The sequence below is a fragment of the Patiria miniata genome, unplaced genomic scaffold (assembly GCF_015706575.1).
Source record: "Patiria miniata isolate m_02_andy unplaced genomic scaffold, ASM1570657v1 HiC_scaffold_20, whole genome shotgun sequence".
Classification (NCBI taxonomy): Eukaryota; Metazoa; Echinodermata; class Asteroidea; order Valvatida; family Asterinidae; genus Patiria; species Patiria miniata.
In genome coordinates, this window is record NW_024037059.1 from 32,236,128 (window position 1) to 32,257,585 (window position 21,458).

Consider the following 21,458-nt stretch of genomic DNA (forward strand, 5'->3'; position numbering starts at 1 on the left):
AACAAATTTCAAAGACTGTTGTCGTCATACATGTCTTTCAGAAATGTAAACAAGCTACCAACAATTGACATAAACAGTATTTGAATGAGACATTTTGTTTGATAATCTGTGTATTCTTTGTGACTTTAGTCCCGGATCAGTCGTCTTCCTGCTTATCTACCGATTCAGATGGTGAGATTCTACTATAAGGAGAAGGAGAACATTAATGCCAAGATCTTGAAGGTAATGCTTTGGTCTTAGCTTTAAAAAAATCTTTCGGAGTAAAAGTAAAAGAAAGTGAATCAGAAACAAGTCATGTAGCTGACTTTATGGAGGGTTCCTTTTTCCATGCCAAAACCTAAATCTGTCAAATTTTCAGCAATCTCCATGTTGCGTTACTTTGTTATATTTTTCATCATTTTATACTTTTATTTTTCCTCATGATGGTGATGCAGACTTTGGAATGATGAATAATACTGTGAAGAATGAAATTCTGATTGGACTAAAATAAAATCAAAAACTTTCCTTTTTTTAATAGTAAATGTACACTTCAAACAATTTGAATCAAACAGAATCAGGGGGGGGGGGAAGGTCAAATGTCACTAAAGAATTTAAATATGAAATGGCTTCTGCTGACATAAATAACTGTACAGGGTGAGTAAAAAAAACGAAACCCAAATGTCGGACCATTGTTTTAGTGAAGTTCTGCATGTAGCACTTCCAATTAATACAGATTGATTTGAAACTAGGCACGCACAGACATTCACATTATTTGCATTATATTTTACACTGATAACCACAGTGTAACAAAACAAACGTTTGATGTATGTATGGAGTTGAACCAAAGGTGCTAAACATCCCAAAGTGTAAAATTTACCACCCTGCTGTTTGAGTATATTTTTGTGATATCATTCATCATAAAAAGGTACATGTAATAACTTGCCCGTAAGCATGCATTAATTGTCAATGGTACACCCAAGTACTGTATTTCGACATTCATGAATAGATTTGTGTGTGTTGTTGCAGGATGTGAAATACCCCATGGTCCTAGATGTATTTGACCTTTGTACCAAAGAGCTTCAAGAAAAGTTAGTTCCAATTCGTCTGAAGTTTAAGGAGATGGAAGACAGGAAGCTGGAAGAAGCACAGAAGGTCAGTTACAAGGAGCATTTCTTTTCTTGTAATACTTGCTCTTAGTCGCTTTGTCAGTTAATACATTTATTATGTAACACAAAATTCATTTGGGGGGGGGGGGTCCAAAACAAGCCCACCTCTGTCAAAAAATATTTGGTTTTTTCATAGAAATTCCCCCCAAAGCAATTCACACACCCCCAATGTGTGCCTGTTCAAAATACGGACAGAGGCAGCTTAGATAAGGGGTATTTGTACACCATTCTGTAATGTAGTGTTCATTTGAACAGCGACCCCTATTGAAATATGGTACCAGCCTAGATCTGCCCCTGATAAATCCTGGATCTGCCCCTGAAATTAATACATGATTTTATTCAGAGGATAAATTTATTAGTATTTCTAATTGAAATGTACAGATACATTGATTCCTTTATTATTAAAAGTTAGAGTCATGATAAAACATGGCTTACTAAACCTGGTCTATGATTAATCACAAGAATGAAACCGAGAAAGCTAATAACTCCAGGACTCACTCGATTTACACTTGTGAGTATTCAAAAAACCAAAACACACAAATTACATAAAATTAAATAGACAACAGGGTTCTCCCCAGGATTTTTTCAAACCTGTGGGGGAAGTTTTGTTGTGATTCACCAACCTGCGAAACCACGGCAAGGGGTTCGGGGCCCGCTTAAGGGCCCCGAAAAATTTTGAACTTTAGAGGCTCTCTGGTGCATTTTAGAGCAAATCTGGGGAGTCTTTAAGGAAGATTTTTCCTTAAAATTTAGAGGAGATCTTGTGATATTTTTTATAATTAAAGAACAAAAATATCAAATTTTTAACTTTAAAAAAAATCAACATTTCAAAACCTGTGTTACAACTTCCTGATCTAGAAAGTATGGATTATATTTACAAGCAAGTTTCAAATTAAAAAATTAAGGTGAAGAAAAAAAATCATTTTTGCGTCCGATTACATGCCTTTCAAAATAGCGTCGGTAGGTTGGAAAAATTATTTCGCCAATTTTTTGGGCTGCTGATTGAATCATGGAGGAATAAAAACACATGATTGAATGGAGCATATTGAACAAGGAATCATGTAGTTTTGTGGCTGGATTATTTTTCTTTGCACCACGAAAATTATCAAGACTAACCATCAAAAGTGATTAAAACTTGCCTCACCTAATTAAAAATATATTTGAGGTGGTTGATTCCACTATATGCTTTACGTACATCACGGCCCCTGGCGCCGTCAACATTCAGTCTGGCCGGTCAAACATCGTGACGTGCACATGGCGCAGTATCAGTGTGCATTACTGCACTGTGTACGGCCCATCCCACGTGGCCAAAAATTTTGCACTACTGTTTCTAAGAAGCACACTTACGATGTTTCGCCACAAGTTCGAGCTTTGCAATCTTATCATTTTAATGGAAAATACATACACAGAAAATAAAGATCACGTTCTGTGAATTAATTTGCAGAAATTCTCTTTCTCCATCGATTTTTGTTTGGTGTTTTTACGATCCAACTTCAGAGGACATCATCATCATGTATGCACGCACGAGGCAGTAGTCACTGGTTCCAGTCCTTCATCATAGCTTGATACTGTTAGCACGCGAAGGGAACCAGTGTACCATGCTGTATGCTCTGGGTGCTGGCGGTCGATGCGAAAGACCCGTCATCGTGTGCATTTTGATCACACATGCATCAGAAATACGGGATTTTTGTCAAGATTTTGCGTGTCAAGATGAAATAATGGCGTATGAAACGATTATGTTGTGCAGTTTAATGGCTTGTATAATAATTATATTGTGCGTATCAGGGGCTGAAAAATGTGATCGGCATTTTTGTCGGCGTATCGGGCCGCAATTCCAGCGTATCGGGCCCGATACGCACCCTTGTACTTGGGGAGAACCCTGGACAATCACACTGTCTTGATTTCTACAAAAGGTATATTACTACTACACGTTGAGAATCAACAGAACATATGAACGCATCAGTCCTTGTACCAACCCTAACCACCCTGCATGTTACTCCCTATACTGCCCAATACTACCCCCTCACACCCATCACTGCATTTTTGCCGATACATGCAATGTACATGTAATCGGTTAAAAACATAGAACTGGTAAAAAGACAATCATTTAACCACCAATTCTTGCTGGCCCTGCTGAGGCTTAAAATTGCCCACTTCAATTTCCAAATGTTAATGTGAACCATAGAGCTATATTAAATTACTAGAGCGCTAACTCATGTACAAAGTGATGCCTGATGGGGACATCCATGTTTGTGCACAAACCTATGGAGAGCTAGAAATTGTGTACGTATTTTGTACGTCTATTTGCATATCTGCGTTTGTATTCCATATCGGTGTGTCATAGAAGCTGATACGCCCAAAACCGAAATACACGATCAGCAAATGAGCGTGTCATTTTGCTCTACGCAAACAGCGTAACGCGTGTGCGTATTCGCTGCAGATGCTCATGAGACGCTTCAGTTGTTTGCATATGTTCTACTTGCACATTGCATTTAGAATTAAATCCATCTAATTTCATTATGTTCTACTAACACGCACATAAATTCAAAATGTCTGCACCCAGAGCAGCGTCAAAGCTTCTCCTCACGCAAGAATGAAGAGTTAGCACTCTAGTAATTGTGGTGTGAACGTAGGTTTATTCAGGTTTGTACTGGTAGGTATAAATGAATATGTATATGTGCATTGTACATGTACTTGTTCACTTACTCACTCCACACAATGGCGCATTTATGTTTTCATTGGACTTCAGCTGGTATTTTTTTCCTGTGTTCATAAACAAAGAGTTGTGAGATTTCCTTACTAGGTCTGATTTTGTTTGTGGTCTGATTTTGTTCTGTTGCAAGGTTTTATTGGAAATGGATTGATATAGGAGCTGTCAAGAAAAACACATTTCAACTTACCTATATTTTATTTTTTTGCAAGCACTTCTAAATGCTAACAAGATTATATCTAAAGAACATACCAGAGTATGCCTTTTTTGCATGATTTATAGTTTCGTTTGTCTTGTATTATTCCCAGGCTAAGCAAGCAGGAATGAAGCAGCCAACACTACCTGTAGAAGAGTCTGTCAAACTACTCGCCTATGATTTCCCTGATGGTAAGCTGACAATGTGGAATGTTTAGTATCCTGTAGGCCTGGGTGACTCAAATCATTTTGAGTCCACACTGATGCTGTCCAGGAGTCATGATTCCAATCAGAATCAACACCAAATCTCACCAGAAAACCACCTCAAAAAACAATGCCAAACAAAAAACAAAACTCAGCACTTTAAATCACACTCAGAGGAGGTCACTAATACAAGGTGTAATCACTGTCCTAAAGATAATCAGGCAGATCACCTGGCAGCACAATATGTCAAAAGATTACAGTGGAATATAGTCAGGGAAGGTGACTGAAAGACTCTCAATGTCCATTCAAATTGTTATTAAAATGTATTACTCTACCCATTGATCTCCATTAGTAAGACTGGATAGGACACGGGTATACTTGCGCGCAGTGAAGATTTGGAAAACGCGGACACAACAGCTGGGTAGTACAGTAGGGGGTTAGCGTTTGCGATTACTATACCTCATACATATTCATGATCGAGAGCCGAACGTTCACTGGTCAATTCACCATCACGTGCCAGATGTTATTCTTGCTGTTTACCAAATGCGCGCGCGAGGATTCACGCACATTGTAAATACGCATGCGTAGTAGACTGTCGCATGGGTTACCCGATTCATACTACGCATGCACTTTACAGAGCAATCGAGGAACTGTCGCACGGGTGCAGTACGCACGCGCGAACATCGCCCAGGAGAGATGCATGGTTGCATGGTTCACGTAAATGTTAATTTCCAGAGCTCAATAATGCCGTACTGGAGAAAATGTATAGACCGTGTAAAGATGTCTCCTGTACAAAAGAAAGTTGTACACATTGCAAACATTTGTATTTACAACTGTAGTAACTGTATTATATTGCAAACGAACCGAACTAGTAATTGAAGTTGAATTTTTTGGTGAGCTGTACAAGTTTCCCCGAATTTTGTTTTAGGTGCATAATAATAAAACAAAATTCGGCAACTGAATATGTATGAGGTATAGTAAAACAAATATAACATGGTTTATTTCGGGTGGACAGTCGATATTAGCTCCCCTCGGTATTGGAAGTTGACAAACTAGTTCCCTCGGCTTCACTTCCAATACCGCAGGGAGCTAATATACAAATATAACATGGTTTGAGGTTGGACAGTCGATATTCGCTCCCCGAGGTATTGGAAGTTGACAAACTAACTAGTTTGTCAACTTCTAATACCGAGGGGAGCTAATATCGACTGTCCACCCGAAATAAACCATGTTATATTTGTTTTACTATACCTCATACATATTCAGTTGCCGATTTTTCCTGCAGTATGGATCTGCACAAAAATGTTCGGAGAAACTTGTCCAGCTCACCAGAAAAATAATATTGCTCAAACTCCGAAAATGACAGTTCGTTTGCAATACATGCAGTTACTAAGGTTGTAAATACAATTGTTTGTGGAAAACTTTTTTTAGCACATGCATGTTTATATTGTCCACAATATTCTCCAATTCAGCATCATTCAGCTAGGGAAAGCGCTTATTATCATTTACGTGTGCAACCATCTTTTATGTGTAGCTGTAGCGCGATGTTCGCGCGTGCCTGCTTCACCCGTGCGACAGTTCAACGATTGCTTCGTAAAGCGCATGCGTAGTAGACTGTCGCACGGGTAACACGTGCGACAGTCTACTACGCATGCGTACTTAGCCTGTGCATGAATACTCGCGCGCATGTTTGATAAACAGCAAAAATAGCATCTGGCACGTGATGGTGAATGGACCAGTGAGAATTCGGCTTTCGGTCATGAATATGTATGAGGTATAGTAATATTGACTGTCCACCCTCAAACCATGTTATAGTTGTATACTGCTTTTTTATGGTTTTATATTTACACTTAACATGGTTGAGTGATCATCACATCAAGGCCCAATATCATGGCTCTGCTTACCGTAAGCGAAAAATCCCTGCTTACTGTAGCAGAAAATTCTGTGCTTACAGTAGGCGTATTTCACGGGTTAGCAAGTAATTTTGGCTTCTGTGCATGCATACATCCCGTAACTAAGGATTGTGTGCTTACAGGGTTAGCACAGAATTTTTCTGCTTGCCCTAAAAGTTTGTAAGAGTTTTGAAGCCGATCTTTGTTTTTAATTCGCCGAGCTCATGAATAATGCATTTAATGATGCAGCCCGATAAAACTAGCGCATGCGCATAAACCTAATGTAACACACAGAGCCTGTGGAACAGCGGTGAAGTGGAGAGGGTACTGGAGGAGCTCATTGATGATTGCATTTGTCTTACTGCCAAGCATGGTGGGGGAAATATAACGGCTTGGCATTCAAATTCTGCAGGAGGAACTGGTGATTGAGTAAACAAAGATGAAATAATGGACAAAAAGGTGTATCATAACCTGCTTGCTAGGCATGGAATACCATTTGGACACCGGCTAGTAGGGCAGGCATTCATTTTTCAAGAAGACAACGACCCAAATCATGCCTCTCAGAAGCGTAAGAACAAGCTTTGCCAAACAGAAGTAGCTGGTATGGGGAACATGATGGAATGGCCAACCCAAAGTCCTGACCTAAACCCAATCGAACAAATATGGGACTTGTTGGAACGAGAAATTGACAGATCGAAAGTAACATCCAAAGAAAGTCTAAAGAACTGCAAACTGCAAAAGTGCTGGAATGACATAAGTGTTGAAGAGATTCAGAAATCTATCGACACAATGGCTGCAGGATGCTGAGCTATGGTTGCGGCAATAGAAGCCGCACAAAATATTGACCTAACTAGATTTGTCTATGATTCATGGACATATTATCCATCATGATATTCTTGGTATATTCTCGTACTGTATACTTTCTCTCTTTTGTTCTCACCAACTTGCTAGATATTGGTAGTAACAACAGTGGTTACTATGAGCTGCAAGCTGTGCTAACTCATCAGGGCAGATCCAGCTCTTCTGGTCATTACGTTGGATGGGTCCGAAAGAAAGGAGGTACATATAGACTGCATGTTGAGTGTTGAGCCATTTATTCCACATTGGGCATCTGCAACCCTCAGAAAAAAGGCCTTTATTTTGGGTTGCCTCACACAAACATCCACCTTGCGAGTTGTCTGGTTCCTTGCCTCTATATTATCAATGCTAGAGGGATGTGAACGAGTCTACAATGATAAATCTTAAACTCTGTTGGGCTGCAAATAATTCAGCATTTGTAATTATTGCATAACTAAATGCAACTTTAAGATACGCAACTTTAAGAACTGATAAAGTTGCTGCTGATATAAAAAATTAACTGATATTGTATCACTAACCGATAATGTAACCAAAAAAATGACCAATAGTGGAGTAATATTTCCTACACCATCAGTCAATTTTTGTTACATTATCGGTTGGCGATACATTATCAGTTGGTTACTACATTATCAGTTGTAACACTTGTCATTGATCTTGACATAGGCGTAGCCACAAGGGCGGATCCAGAACACAATTTGGGGGGAGCCAAAGAGTGTGTCCCAAAAAATTTTGGCGTGGTGTTCGGGGCCCGCTTAAGGGACCTGACATTTTTTTGGATTCTAGATGCTCTGTGGTGCGATCTGAGGCAATTTCTGACCACTTTAACCAATGTTTTTTGAGGAAAAGATGGTGGTGTACTCATTGCCATGCCTTTATTGCGAAATCACTACAAAAAAAAAATAATGGATTCATTTTTTCATTGGGGGGGGGGGGGGGCATGGCCCCCTTTGCCCCCCCCCCCCCTGGATCCGCCCTTGCGTAGCCGGGGGAGGGGGAGTATTTACCACCCCCCTCCCAATATTTTGTAAAGACTGCCCTTTTCCATTCAAATGCCCTTATTTCACCAGCGCTTAAACCCCCTCCCCCCAATAATTGGTAAAGAGTGCCCTTTTGTTTTTGTAAAGAAGTACCCTTTTTTTCTAAACAAGACTTCTTTTTCAAAAGAAGTGGTGCCTTTTTTGTGCCATCGGCAACTCAGGGTGCCTTTGTTAGAATTTCACTCATATATATCGGCCTGGACAGCACCATATATTGTCCGTTAGTGTGCATAATCGTTGGTTTTGAACAGCGCCCCTATTGACAGCTGGTACCAGCCCGCGTCCCCCGCCCCCCAGTTTTTGTATTTTACGGAGGCCAAGTGTCCGGAGAAAAATACGTGTCTACATTTCACCACGAATATGCAAGTGCCCTTTTCAAGAAATGTTTAACCCCCCCCCCCCCAATAAAAATGACCGTGCTACGCCACTGCTTGATTCTGCATAATGATCATGATGCTGCCTTGACTGTAGATAGTATCGACTCCTGGCATTTTGTAGATAACTTGGTATCGATAAGTCAAAAGCTATGAAAACATTCATAATGCAAGAACCGTTCCTGGTACAGTCGACTCTCGTTAATAAGAGCACGGCTAAGACAAGATTTCGGTTTAGACGAGCATATTTTGCCAGTCCCGACCAAAGTGTGCATATTACTATGAGGCAAAAAATGCTTAATATGAGCTTGGGTGATACGAATTGACGGTTAAGACGTGTACTTTTTGCGGTCTGGCGAGTGCAAATCTATTGTTATCTGTCACTTTCCACGTGCATTCGGGAAAACAACTTGTCAATCAAGTTCAGTTTTAATTGGCACTGTGATAATAATAATAATGATAATAACGGAGTCTTATATAGCGCACGTATCTACCAACAATTAGGTACTCAAGGCGCTACTCAATTATTAAAGAAAGGTAAATAAAGTTTATGAGAAATATGAGACCCATTATGTAGCACCTTATAATGGTTTACAAGGTGCTGCGGCGCACATTGCAGCCACTGCCAGAAACAGCGGGGCAAACCCCTTCTCTTAGCGATAAGTATTACTGGGTTCTTTAACGGGCATTACACAACACCGCTCGAACGCCGTGCCGCCCGAACGAACAAGGCAGACAATAGGCGTTTGGATTCCTGCGCGATCACGGGGTTTCTTTATGGTGCCGCCCGAACGAGGAAGGCCGACAATGGACGTTTGTCCTATGCCATCAAAGGAGAATCTTTACGGGGCATTTCGGTGCCACATGTTTAAGACAGTGATGAATGGAAATCTTTCCTTGGATGCAAGCAGTAGCAACCTGAAGTGGATATAAGGCCGGGGACATTTTCCTCAACGATTCATACGTTTATTGTACCTTTGAGACAGTGTTCATTGGTGAGAAAACCGATTTGCAATGGCTTCACCTAAGATTACCCGTAAGGGACTCTCCATCGAAACCAAGATGGAAATTATCAGAGCCGTGGATTCAGGTCGGAAGGAAGCGGATGTTGGGCGCCAGTACAGCATTGTTTCCAGCACATTGTCCACCATCCTCAAGAACAAGGCTGACATCATTGCCAAGTTTGAATTGTCCAAATTCCAACCCACCCGAAAGCGGTTTCGCACGGCTACTTGTGAAGATGTGGAGGAGACCCTTCTCCGTTGGTTTCGGGGGGCTCATGCCATGAATCTACCGGTAAACGGCCCTCTTCTCCGGGGGAAAGCGGAACAACTTGCCAAGGTGATGGGGCACGAGACTTTTGCAGCAAGTTCTGGATGGCTCTCTCGCTTCAAGGATCGTCACTGCTTGGCATTCAAGCAAGTTTGAGGCGAGAGTAACAGCGTCGATCAGGGCACCATCACTTCCTGGCTCCGAGATACGCTCCCCCGTCTTTTGCGGGATTTTGAACCGCGCAACATCTTCAATGCCGACGAGACTGGACTGTTTTTCCGTCTAACGCCGGATAAAACCATGGCGTTTAAAGGTGAGCAGTGCCACGGTGGCAAGCAAAGCAAGGACCGTATCACTCTCATGCTGTGCGCCAACATGGACGGTTCGGAAAAGTTAAAGCCGTTGGTCATCGGCAAATTCCAGAACCCCCGATGCTTCAAAAACATCACCTACCTGCCCGTCATCTATCGCGCCAACCGTAAGGCCTGGATGGTGTCGGATCTGTTCTCCGAGTGGGTGCACCGCTTGGACAAAAAATTCACTCGTCAATGGCGCAAGGTCTTGCTTTTCGTAGACAACTGTGCCGCCCACCCTCACATCCTACACGCTCCAGTTTCTGCCACCCAACACAACATCAAAAAATGGTCACCAACAAAAAATGTTAATGTACTTACGTGCGTGCTCGAGGTAGGTGACATTGCATCATTCGATACGGTGCGGTACGCGGGTGGTCCGCTTGCCCCGTTGTCAGGTTGTTGGGTTGAAAGTCAGTTTATTTTGTTTTCTTGTCAGAGCATACTGACCGGAACGTCGAGTTTATACCTCTGGTTCTTTTCAGAACCATTCTCTTAGTTGAGAAATTATTCGCACATGGTGTTTCCGCAAACCTTTCATTATTTAGTATCTCCACCATGCAAAGCCTCAAATCTTACTTTGTTTTCTTTATTATTCTGAAATACCATACAAGTTTTACTGTCGTGACTTTATTTTTTATACATCATAATTTCATGGAGAACAACATATAACTTTTTGAATTCATTGCAATTTCAACAAGAGCATGTGGCCCATGCATTAGCTACATAAATGATCCATGGTGCATTTCGGCGAGTGCACAAAAAATGCTCGTCGCTTAAGACGAGGTGTCGAATAATACGAGGTAATGTCATAAGTCCCAAGGACCTCGTAGTAACGAGAGTCGACTGTACTAGTTCTAGCTATTTATAACTGAAATATTTCAGTTACCCATTTACCCAGGCACCATTATGAAAACAGGAGTCATTCTTTCAATCCCAATTATCATATTGGCAATAACATTTAATGCTACAAGTGATGCCTTCATATTTAAATGACAGTGACTACTTGTATCTACAATTTTCCTTTTGTTTTTAGAGGAATGGATCAAATTTGACGATGACAATGTTACTCCAGTCACATCTGAAGATGTTCTCAAGTTATCTGGAGGAGGCGATTGGCCCTGTGCTTATGTACTCTTATATGGACCACGAAGATTAGAAGAACCTCCCCAAGAAGATGAACCGATGCCAGAAAAATAAGATTCAGTACATCTCATCCAGTCCTTTATATCTCATAATCTGTTTCCTAAATAAAACAGGGAATATGGAAAGTGACGAAAGTCACTCCAGTTGTATCATCCCAAAACCCAACACATTCAGAGCTGATGCACCCTGATTTGAATTAATATTCTATATATATATCTCATAAAAAAATTAATGGGAAACAATTCAGGTGCGATCTTGACCTGTTTGAGGGTTACTGCTTTCCACATTATATCAGTGCCTGCTTTGATTAGGTGTAGTTTCGGGAAGTTTTGGTGATTCTAGAGACCAATGAATTTGAAGTTGCTATTCCCTCCATGTTTTCAGGTTTTCGAGAAATACAGTTTGTTTTGAAACTGCAACTCACAAGGTATTCACATTTGAATGAGACGTCAAACATGAAAGTACAAATGTACACCCGTATTGAGTTATATACATGGAATATTTTATTTTTCAAATTTTGGTTATTTGCGGCCCTACAATCATTCAAGCACAATCAACCCACAAATAAAAAACATTACAAAACAATTGAAACCAAAAGCATACTTTCAGAGTGTAAAAAAGATCCGGGTCTCTCTCCCCCCCCCCCCCCCCCCCCCCCATTTTACTAAAAGATGCAAATGGAAAAGTCGTAAGATATAAATATAATAGATGAAGAGGAAGGGTACAGCAACTTAAAACTTGAGGAGAAAATTGGTACAAAACCTGTCATTTTTAGCAATGTTGTCCACCAATTTGACAATATTTTTCATCCGTTTGAAGAAAATCATTTTGAAAGCATCCCCACTTCATGGTTTTATGGCATTAATTGGGATAAAAGGTAGATGATTTGTTTCCCATATGAATCTGCAATTATGAATTGTGGGCTACGATCATAAAATTGCTACACTGCTTCCCTCCAGTTGACATCATGAAGAAGTCAATCTGCCAGCAATTCGCGACCAGAAATGATGCACCCTTTCTCCAACAATGTTGTATTTGTTTACCGCTTTTACTGCAAGCTCCACCCACAGCTTTGCTGACAAATGTATGTGCTGACAATAATTATTTGACTGCATAATACTAAAATGAACGATTACAGTAAGCCCCTTCACATCTAATGTGCTTTCGACAAATGTTTATTTCATTGTGCACTTTTGTTTTGGACTAGTGAGGGTTTATTCTGACTATATAGGGGCATCCCTATGGTTCTTTGATAATGTTGATAAGAGACAACACTCTCACATCTTCTTGGATTGTAGTGGTTGCTGCATGCACCATACTTCAAGTATAATGGATATAATTCTTTCCGTAGCTTTTCAAATAAACATAGATTGATTGCCTGAATTTGATACTCTTTTTTTTTTCATAATTTTTCTTGGTTTGCTTTGTTAGTAGGGGTTCCAGACAGGGTCGGCGGTAATTTAAAAAAAAAAAAAAATTTCCTTGGTCCACAGCTCAAAATAGGGTTGGTCAGAAGTGAGAACCTTTCCCCTCGCACTCAATCAGTATCATTATTTCTATGATAGCAGCAAATATGCTGGCATATACGCTTGTGTATTCAACATTGAAACAAGAAATGGGGATCATTTATCCATGTAGATCCCTCCAATAACAGTGAAGATTTTGCATTATCAATATGTATGAATGCATGTCAAGATTATGGACGTAATCCATGCATAACATTTGTGATAAAACAAGAATTGAAAGGAACTGTTTTTGATGAACAAAATGCTGAACGACTGGGGTTGGTACTCATTCAGTGTCTTTAACAGTTTATTATGTTACATTAAAACAAAGATAGATTGATTTGTTTGAATTGCACTTTTATACTGTGGTTTCCCAAAAAAAATTACTACATTGTATTGGAAACAGGTTGAAACTGAAGTAAGCACTGGGGACGCGTTTGTGCCAAATTCACTCCAGTGATCTCCATGTTAAAGAAGAAGTCCGAATTATTTGTGACCTGCTATGGCATAATGAAGAATAACGCCCATCCTTGACCAGGGTGACCGTAAGGTCGTGGCCAAATTCTGCCAAATGCAATTCAAAAATCTGTCAGATTCATCAAAAATCTGCCAAATTCCCCAGAATTACTCGAAATACATTCTACACACTTAAAATCACATGCAGATGTAGTATTGCCTTATTTAAGGTTCAAATAACATTTTAATACCTGTAGCCACATAAACAGTGTTGTAGTCAAGTACTTTTTTTACCGAATACTGTCGAGTACTTCGGTTAACGAGTATGAGTACTTCCGAGTACAAGTACAGGTCTCAGAGTACGAGTACTTGTACGTCATAGTACGAGTATGAGTACTTGTACTTCTGAGTACGAATACAAATACTTGTATTACGAGTACTTCTCTTTCCGAATACGGCCATACGGCAAATGGTTCATTGTGCATAATTGGCCCAGGCCCAGTCAGACCGATATACAGACCCACTCAAGGCCAGCTGTTAAATGTGTTTGACCGGACGTGCACAGAAGAAAGTCAGGAAACTTCATTTTTTCCGCAAGCCAATCAACCATTTCAAACTGAAAGTACCGATAAAATAAGGAAGTGGTATTAAATACCCTTTCTTTTTTTTCGAGTACTGCTATTCGAGTACTGCTATTCGAGTACAAGTACTTTGATGATCGAGTACAATTTCGACATGTCAAGTACGAGTACTTTGCTGCCTGAGTATAAGTATCGTCATTTCGAGTATGAGTACTTTGACCTTTGAGTACTCGAACTCGAAAAAAAAGTACTCGAGTAGTACTCGAGTACCGAATACGAGTACTACAACACTGCACATAAAGTTAAACATGTTGTAAAATTGCGTAAATTTCAGGCAAAACGCTGGGTTGTGTCGCGACAAAGTCCGGTTCCCAGTGAACCTCAGCACCTAGACCAGCTAACCTGTCCCATTATGGAAGGGTTTGTTGAAAAGATTGAAGCTTTTTAAAAACAAATGCACCAGTTTTCTCAAATTTCCTATGTTTTTCTGTCAAATATTCATTTTTGCAGAATTCTGCCAGAAATCTTGCCCAAAAAAATCCATGTGTCAATTTTGTTGTCAAACTCGTTTTTTAACAAAAAATCTTTCAAAGTTAGCCGGGGTGCTGTGGCCTCATGGTTAAGGGCACTGGATTCGTGGTCTGTGGGTAAAGCTGTGGGTTCGAGTGCCTGTGCCCTTGAGCAAGGCACTTTGTCACTCATTGCTTCTCTCCACACAGGAGTAAATGGGTACCTGTGAGGGCAGAGATGGTTATTGTGATTGAATAAGCTTGCTTGCGCCTAACAGGCAGCATTGAGCTGTATACTCCCCAGGGAGCTGAGATGGTATTTGGAATGTTTAATTGGCCCAATGATCAGGAGTAATAATAATACTGTAAGCGCTGTGATTTAGTTTACTAATAAGAGCGTTCTTAAATGCCGATTATTAGGTGTTGGGACTGAGCCCAACACCTATTGTTATTGTAAGAATTTACTATTGTTGTTATTATTGTTCTCGGCAAATTCTTCTCCAGAACTGTTTGTCAAAATGAAAACATATGTGAACTTCAGTTGTCAATACATGAATACACAACCCACTGAAGATGTGCTTTTTTGTAATTACATCATTATGAGGTCATCATGGGTCACGTGACGTCACTTGAAAAATTAATAAATTTAATCTTTGAAATTCAATATAAAATCAAACGTGAGCGACCGGAACTTGAATTTTGCGGGAATCCATATGATAATATGCTCTTCATTTTATCTTGTGCGCATTAAAATCACGTGACCCTTCCTTCCGGTCGAAACCGCAAGTCCTAATAATTTGAAAGTGGGAAAAGATATGAACTTGCTTTTTGTATTAACGATGTTAGTGTCTGCCTGGATTGACCTTTCCAAAAGAAAAGATGGGTGACGCCATGAAGTGTTGGAGTGCCCTCTAGCGGCAGATTAAAAAATGTCCAAAACGCATTTTCAGTTGATGTCTGGCGAAACTTGCGGTAATCGCTTCAAAATCAATATACATGATGACCTTAATGCGGAAAAGATCTGTGCGCGAAAAAAAAATTGATTACGTCATCAGACCGGAAGTAACAATGAAAAGACCTCTTTTCCTTTGAAAAATGCTATAAAAAAAAAACAACCGTCAGAGATATAATCAAGTTTTGTGCTTTAAATGGCACTTTAATAATAGGTCTAAAACTTCCCAAGGTTTCGTTACAATGCGTTAACTAGAAGATGCCCTGCAGCCCCCTTGAAATTTGAACTGAGTTGAACACGCCTACGTCTTGAAACGCTCTTATTTTCCCTTTCCAGCACGGAAATTGCATTGACAAATTCCATTCGGTTGCACTATGTTTTTTCGCCGTGGCGTAACCAGGGGGAGGGAGAAACCCCCTAGCTAATTCCCACTGCCCACCAGCCCCCGCCCCCCAAAAAAGGACCCGAAATTATTTTGCCCATCGCAAGAAAAGATTCACTGTATCAGCTGAAAAATTAATAAATTAAATCTTTGAAATTCAATATAAAATCAAACGTGTGAGACCGGAACTTGAATTTTGCGGGAATCCATATGATAATATGCTCTTCATTTTATCCTGTGCGCATAAAATCACGTGACCCTTCCTTCCGGTCGAAACCGCAAGTCCTAATAATTTGAAAGTGGGAAAAGATATGAACTTGCTTTTTGTATTAACGATGTTAGTGTCTGCCTGGATTGACCTTTCAAAAAAAAAGACGGGTGACGCCATGAAGTGTTGGAGCGCCCTCTAGCGGCAGATTAAAAAATGTCCAAAACGCATTTGCAGTTGATGTCTGGCGAAACTTGCGGTAATTGCTCCAAAATTAATATACATGATGACCTTAATGCGGAAAAGATCTGTGCGCGAAAAAAAAAATGATTACGTCATCAGACCGGAAGTTACAATGAAAAGACCTCTTTTCCTTTGAAAATTGCTTTAAAAAACAACCGTCAGAGATATAATCATGTTTTGTACTTTAAATGGCACTTTAATAATAGGTCTAAAACTTCCCAAGGTTTCGTTACAATGCGTTAACTAGAAGATGCCCTGCAGCCCCCTTGAAATTTGAACTGAGTTGAACACGCCTACGTCTTGAAACGCTCTTATTTTCCCTTTCCAGCACTGAAATTGCATTGACAAATTCCATTCGGTTGCACTGTTTTTTCGCCGTGGCGTAACCAGGGGGAGGGAGAAACCCCCTAGCTAATTCCCACTGCCCACCAGCCCCTGCCCCCCCCCCCCCAAAAAAAAGGACCCGAAATTATTCTGCCCCTCGCAAGAAAAGATTCACTGTATCAACTGCATCATCAAGGAAGCCGCCATGTTTAATATAAACGGTGCAGACCATAGACATAATAATAAAACCGTTTTCACGAAGGGACGGATGAGACCGGGAAAAAACCCATATTTTTTGTAAACACTTTTTCCGGCTGACTCGGTTAAGTGAACATCAACAAACGTTTTGGAGAAGTTTTTTTGGTCAAAATCAATTAAAGTCAACGAAATCATGACAATCAATGTAGGGAAAATTTCACCTGAATCTTATTTTGAGTTTCCACGAAGAGATAAATTCAAACTCTATCACGTTGTTCTATTGGGCAAAAGCAAGGTGCGTGTGGAATTTAAGTTTCACGCATAGATATAGAATAAAAAAGACTAGATCGGCAGTGCCATAGAATATAATAAAAATTCTATATCTATGGGCAGTGCGTACACACGCGCGTTCTGCCATGGGCGGCGCCATTTTTCAGCGCGTGGGGCAAAAGTTGCGTTACGCGCACCTTTATTTCCGTAGTTTTGTATGAAAAGGTATATTTTTATGTCCTTAAAAGTAATATTTTTGACCTGTAGTAGTTATTTCCCCAACAAAATTCAAAATGGGTTACCAAGCTGCATTTTCATTTTAAAGTTTCGTCCATTTTATTCTTCGTATTTATTTTTCCGTTTTAAAATACTGGTGCGCGTTGCAAAAAAAAGTTGCATCCAGTTGTTTAAGTGCCATTTGCTATTTTTCGTAGTTGTTGCGTTGTCCTTAAATATAAATTCGCGACAGTTCTGAAGGGACAACACCCAGAACACTTGTTTTCCATTATCCCTCCTAAGGACATGATGGTGCCGTTATCAGATACACTTTTGTACAGTTGGATACTGGGGGGATGCACGCCCCTCCCCCAGCTGTTCAACACGCACACAAAATAGAACAAAGAAATGTGCATAATTGTGCTCTCCTCTAGAGGCGTACCCAGTATCTAAAACTCAGGCGCAATACTGAAAAAAGTTCGTACGGTTTTCCCATCTCGTGTCCCCATGAGTAGCCGTGGTTGCAAAATATAATTGTTCACAGTCCCGATTTCGCTTCTATCAGCTTTCCCGATCTCCATGATGTTGCAATCTACCAGTGTCCCCAGCCTGGTCACGCCACCGCTCTTAGCGTAAAGGTTAGGTCAAATATCCCCCATGCTTTTTCGAAATAATTATGCACAACACACACACCCATCATCGATACCCCTCCACCCATCCTCCCAAAAGGTTCGAATCCGCCAATGCATTCAGAAGGAACATTATGTGAGTGTAATTTAATTCATTCTTAAAACGCATCTTCAAGTTTTCAGGGGCAATATTATTGTCATTAAAAGTCATACATATAAAAATGTAATCCATGTGTTCTCATCCGAAAAGGATAATAATTATTGGTGGCGGGTATTAACACAAATCTCTAAAAACCTCCATTGGAACATTTCACAATTTTAATTTTAAATAATTCAACGGTAATTTAAAGCAGTTTTTTACATTCTACATTTTCCGTTTTATTGTTTAAAACAATATTTTTATACACAATTTTATAAGATTAGCGTGACCATAGATATAGAATCAAAAAGACTAGATCGGCAGTGCGTACAGACGCGCGTTCTGCCATAGGCGGCGCCATTTTTAGCGCGTGGGGCAAAAGTTGCGTTACGCGCACCTTTTTTCCCGTAGGTTTGTATGGAAAGATATATTTTTATGTCCGTAAAAGTAATATTTTTGGCCTGTAGTAGTTATTTGCCCAACAAAATTCAAAATGGGTTATCAAGCTGCATATTCATTTCGAAGTTTGGTCCATTATATTTCTCGTATTTATTTCCCGTTTTAAAATGCTGGTGCGCGTTGCTTAAAATACCCTTGTATCCAGTTGTTCGAGTGCTATTTTCTTCATCAACAAACAGAAGAATGATAATTTTCAACGTCTTATTTCCGTAGTTGTTGCGCTGTCCTTTAATTTAAATTCACGGCAGCTTTTAAGGGACAACACCCAGAACATTTTTTCTCCATTGTCTCTCTTCAGGGTATGACAAACGCCGTATATCAGATGCAGTTTTGTACTGTTGGGTACTGGTGCCGGGGATGCACGCCCCTCCCCCAGCCCTTCACTGAATTTAAAAAAAATAGAACAAAGAAAATTTGCGTTATTTTGCTCCGGACCTCTTGTGGCGTATCCAGCACCTGAAAATCTTCAAAAAGGCGCAAGAATCTCACCATGTTGAACAAAATGGGTACTAAACGTAGAGAACAATGTACATAATTATACTTGAGGAGTTAATTAGGTTATTCAGAAGTTCGGAACATTACGCGAGTGTAATTTTATTTCATTCTGAAAACGGTTTTCCGGGGCAATATTATTGTCATTAAAAGTCACACATGTACTATGCAATCCAAGTAAAATGTTCTCATCCCGAAAAGGATAGTAGTTTTAACACAGATCTCTAAAATCATCCATTGAAACATTTCACAATTTTCTTTACTAATTCAACGGTAATTTAAAGCACTTTTTACATAAAGTTAAAGCCCCTGCCCAGAACAATCAGTTCAATGATTGACAGCTTTTTAGCCTCTAGCAGTGTTTTTCTTTGCCTCATTTTTACGCTTTTTTGCAAATTACGGGACTGGTCAGATCTTTCTCCGGCTGCTTTTGGTTGGCTTTTGTTGATTCTCCTCGCCATGCCCAAGCAGACTCCGGTGGGTGTGTTTATAGTGGAGCTGCTTAGGTCCATTTTTTGGCCCAATTCGCGTACTTTGTTTTAAAAGCATGGAATTTGGCATGTGGGGCAGTGTTGGAGGTCTCGACCAAAGTCTTGGTCTCGAGACTAGTCTCGAGACCATTTTTTAAGGTCTCGACGATTTTGAGGTCTCGGAGTGTTGTGGTCTCGGTCCCGACTCCAAATGTCTCGGTCTCGGACAAGGGTCTCGGATCAAGACCTTGACGAGACCCGTTAAATGAGTGTTTGAAGACAATTATTCGATTAACCGCTTATGGAGTCGACACTGAATCACCAGGGCAAATCTATGATAACGCATAGTGCATGTCAAAATAATTTCCGCAGGCAGGGCATGCTTATCGCTAGCATATCGCCGCTCAGTTAGTAGCATGGACTGTTTGTCAAAACCGCGTGTCGTGACGTCCGTCACGTACTTTAATAGCCTTGGTCAATGCTCTCGTCGTTATTCGTCCCGTACGCGGTCAATCGTCGGCATAGTCCTCACGCGCTATGCACATGCATGTAAAAATACAGCGCGAACAGCGACCTCATGCGGCCACTAGTTTTTTTTATGCAAATCAGTTGGGGACGATCTCGAGCCTTGGTTCAATCGTCGGCAAAAGCTTATGTTTTTCTTTATTTTGCGCTGGATTTCTAGCGCACGACCTCGTATGCGAATACAGATAAGTGTAGGCGGAGCTAATATGTGGAGTGTCCAATCACACCTTGGTAAATCCGGACGTCATCAAATAATTTGCAGCTATTCGCCTTTTGCGGACGTGACATGAACCACAGTTTTTGTGCATTGGTGCCGTGTGCAGAGACACACAACGTGTACATGTACGTGTATGGATTATGTACGGTGCCACGATTCATTATGCAAGTTTCCACGCAACGATCGACCAATAAGAAAACGACATTTTAAGGTCAGCTAAGGCTATTAACATAATGAGCACCACCCCCAAAACCTCACATGGACGATTGAACCAAGGCTCTCGATCGTCCCCAACTGATTTGCATATAAAAATAGTGGCCGCGTGAGGTCGCTGTTCGCGCTGTATTTTTACATGCATGTGCATAGCGCGTGAGGATATATATGCCGACGATTGACCGCGTACGGGACGAATAACGACGAGAGCATTGACCAACTGATGGCGACAACTAGACTGTATGAAAAATACATTGCACACTGCACGTACGCATGGCGGATGTGTGTAGTCACTGCATGCAAACATCCATGCAGGAAGGTTTTCGCTCGTAGTATAACGGTGTAACGTTAAATATTTCAGAAATTATTTTGAGTTGATGTTAATCATTTATATAAAGTGCTGTCTTGTCGAATTGAAAATTATGTCAAGCAACTGGTTAATCATAAAATTTGCTTTTAAGGAGCATAAAGAGTTTGTGGACAAAACATCGGGAAAAAGAAAGCACTCAGCTACCTTGCAGATATTGTTTCAGTCAGAAGCGATTTACCGACCACGGAGGGATGAGTTCGGCCTTCATCAGGCACGTGAGCCGTGTCCACAAAGTAAAGAAAGTACCTATCGCCCTTTTTAAACCATTTATTAGGCCCAATAATATTAGCCCCAAAATAATTGAACCAACATCTCCGTCAATTTGAATTAACGTTAAACAAGGGAAAACCTTACAGATGTAGGGCCAGGATGAGGTATGTTGCACCATGTGTTGGTGGGCTGAGGGCCAAGCTCGCCATGTTGAACTTTTTTCTTACGTGTTGTTTGACAATTTACCAGTTCAGATATGTTGAAGTTGATGAAAAGAGTATACATTTTTTTGTAATTGCTGCAACTAATAATAGTTATTTTCATAATAAAAAGTAATCAAATTATCAGCAAGCTTTGGCTTGAGTAGGATTGAAGCTGAGTGATAGTACGGTTTTTTTTTTGTCCTCAAAGTTTTCACGGAACATGGGCGCCACCATCTTGGATTGCGTGCGCCCTAACCCGTCATTTATTTACTTTTTATGTTTTTTTTTTCTCAAAAATAGTTTATGTCCACCAGTTGTCCACCCAAGTTTGCTTAAAGGGAATGTACATCATTGGCTTTTGCTGTAATTTTCAAAAATGAACTATTTGAGGGGATAGTAAAATAGATCAAATATTGTTACACTGACATGTTTGAAGTTTTGTGTTCGGAAATGCTGGAAAAGCCAAGAAAAACAAAAATGTTCAAGTAGTCTGGTTCCCTG

At 40.3% G+C, this 21,458-nt stretch overlaps 1 protein-coding gene across 1 annotated transcript in view; it reads left to right on the plus strand.

Annotated features, from left to right (window-relative positions):
- Positions 1–13,031, plus strand: part of LOC119728690 (ubiquitin carboxyl-terminal hydrolase 14-like) — a 48,732-nt gene extending 35,701 nt beyond the window's left edge. Inside the window, exons 9-13 of the mRNA XM_038201013.1 lie at positions 130–222; positions 1,006–1,131; positions 4,164–4,242; positions 7,098–7,205; positions 11,077–13,031. Of these exons, the coding sequence (XP_038056941.1) occupies positions 130–222; positions 1,006–1,131; positions 4,164–4,242; positions 7,098–7,205; positions 11,077–11,240 (570 nt within the window). The 3' untranslated portion in view covers positions 11,241–13,031. The remainder of the gene's footprint in view (positions 1–129; positions 223–1,005; positions 1,132–4,163; positions 4,243–7,097; positions 7,206–11,076) is intronic.
- Positions 13,032–21,458: the final 8,427 nt, after the last annotated feature.